This window comes from Zingiber officinale, chromosome 5A, assembly GCF_018446385.1.
Source record: "Zingiber officinale cultivar Zhangliang chromosome 5A, Zo_v1.1, whole genome shotgun sequence".
NCBI lineage: Eukaryota > Viridiplantae > Streptophyta > Magnoliopsida > Zingiberales > Zingiberaceae > Zingiber > Zingiber officinale.
The window spans coordinates 11,162,984-11,165,322 of NC_055994.1; the positions used below are offsets into that span (position 1 = coordinate 11,162,984).

Sequence of the window (2,339 nt, forward strand, 5' to 3'; positions counted from 1 at the left end):
GAAATATGTGCATTGTTAAACTTACGAGAGTACCATAAGAGAATATTTTATATTTAAAGTGATTCTAATGAATCTATAATCATTAATAACTTTTGACTAGTGTAGAATCAATATCTAAGAACTCTTGTAAAATAACTTCTTAAGAACTTTGATTGGTATCAAAAGCATCTTAATAAAATTAAATAAATTCAAATTGATGTGTTAAATAAAATAAATTTTCATAGTTCAATAAGAAATTTTCAAAAAGAACTAAGATAAAAGAGTGATTAAAAGATGATAGACCATAATACGGAAATTTCTCCCTTACTAAAACTAAAAGGAACTAAAACTAAAATGATATAAGATTTGGTTGTTACTAATCCGGCTTTTTATCCCAAAGTAAACTTTCATCTGATTAGTCAGTTTAAACCTCTTAAAGTCCATAAACAGTCTTCAATTTAGCCATGATTAATTTTTCATGAGATGACAAAGATGCGCAATACTACGCACCGCCCCAGTCTCTTGGGGTGGTACGGTGATTAAAACATGGTGTGTTGCGTCCGAGTATATCTTTCCTTTGTCTTGACCATCTGCAATGATTAGTAGTCACTTATGATTATCGCCTCCATGTTGACCTAGAAACAGATTGACGAGGCTCTAGGATGAACGAATCGTCTTTTGTCATATGTAATTCAGCTTATTGGTTACTCTATCTCATACACAGACGATCAAAATCATAGCAGACAATAAAAATTTCTTTCTTAAACAAAACAAGATGAAGCTAAAAAAATATTTTTTTGTCGAGTGGTAAATTAAATGAAGCAGTAGAGAGATCAAGATCAAGAGGAGACGTCGAGTCTCGGTTCGAAGCAGAAGCCGCAGTAGAATAGGGACTCCGGTCTGTTGCAGAAGTCCAACTGCTCAAGGTAGGGGTGGCTCGACCATTTCCACACCTTCTGCCTCATGTCCAAGGTCAGTGGCACCGACCACATTGAGGCGTGCATGAAGAGGAAGTCGCCGGCACCGCAACACCAGATTAAATACTTGCAGCGTAAATCCTTGTACATGGAGATGGGCATTTGAGCCACTTCCCGCCATGTCTTATCCTCGAGTTCCAAAATCACCACTCCCTCGTGCGGCCAGTCGTCTTTCATGGCGACCATGACCAATTTGTTCGACAGGTTGATCAACCCAGTACAGATAAGAGGGTATGGCGCAGGAATAGATTCTTGAAGCAAAGACTGAATGCTAGAGGGCGGCTTCATGAGGTTGAACGCTATTAAGTGGGGGGTGGTCAGATCCTGATGGCTCATGAAGTAGTAGAGCACGCCGTCGCATATGACGGCCTCGTAGCTGCCTATCCAGAGGCCGAGGTCTTGGGCGAAGGGAGTGACCCACGATTTTGTCGTCGATTGGTACACGTGGACCGATAAGTGCCATTGCTTGGACTTCCCTGGCAATTGCTGGGTGCGGGAGCACTTGGCGACGACCACGGTGTAGCCGCGCGTGCGGCGGTCGAACGACAAGGCGAGCGCATTGTAGTGGGGGAAAGAGCAGGCGGGGACTTGAGGAAGCTGCTTCCAGTCTCTCTTGATGGGATTGCCGACCAATAAGCGGCTCCCGTCATTGGGGTTCATTAAGCAGACCAGGCCGCAGGAGGAGGATGTGCACCAGATGCCCTTTTCTAAGCGGGGGAAGTCGAAGTTGCACCACCGGAAGAGACAAGGGTCGTACACGATGCCCGAGAAGGCACAGTCCTTAAAGCAGGATCTGAAGAACAATGGCTTCTGTGGCGCCATCATCGCCCAAGACAAGGGGGGGAAGGAGTGAACCACCTCGTACAACCGTTTGCACACGATGCTCAATTTGATGATGTTGGCGATGGGCAACAAGGAGAGTATCTTCTGCAGGAGTTCGTCCGGTAGAATGACTTCCCACGACAACAATGTTCCCTTGTCGTCTTCTTCTTCTTCCTCCTCGCCGACACTATCTCTTGGCATCGTCCTGATCTCAGCACCCTCGTGGGAATGGGATAACTCTCCTTTATTCCGAGACTCCATGTAGAAGATAAGACCGTGGACTTGTACCCGGTAAAAAAATAAAAAACCTCACTGAATCAACAGCAGAAAAAAAAAAAAAAAATCTTAAATTTCTGCGCCGGAAAGATACAAAACCTAATAGTAGTTGCGACCTTTTGTCCATCAATCTCTTCTTCTTCCCTTTGAATAAGCCGTTCCCACCTTAAGAAATTGTAGATATATTATTACTTTGTTTTGATTAATATATAAGGTTGGGACGTGTTCCTCTTTTTATAAAATTTAATAAGTAAAAAAGGTAATATATAATTAATATAGGAAAAT

General features: G+C 42.8%; 1 protein-coding gene across 1 annotated transcript; it reads right to left on the reverse strand.

Annotated features, from left to right (window-relative positions):
- Window positions 1-818: 818 nt before the first annotated feature.
- On the reverse strand, window positions 819-2,039 carry LOC121979422 (F-box/kelch-repeat protein At3g61590-like). Its single transcript, XM_042531413.1, has one exon. It carries the CDS (start codon window positions 2,037-2,039, stop codon window positions 819-821), a length of 1,221 nt encoding a protein of 406 aa, XP_042387347.1.
- Between the last annotated feature and the right edge of the window lie 300 nt (window positions 2,040-2,339).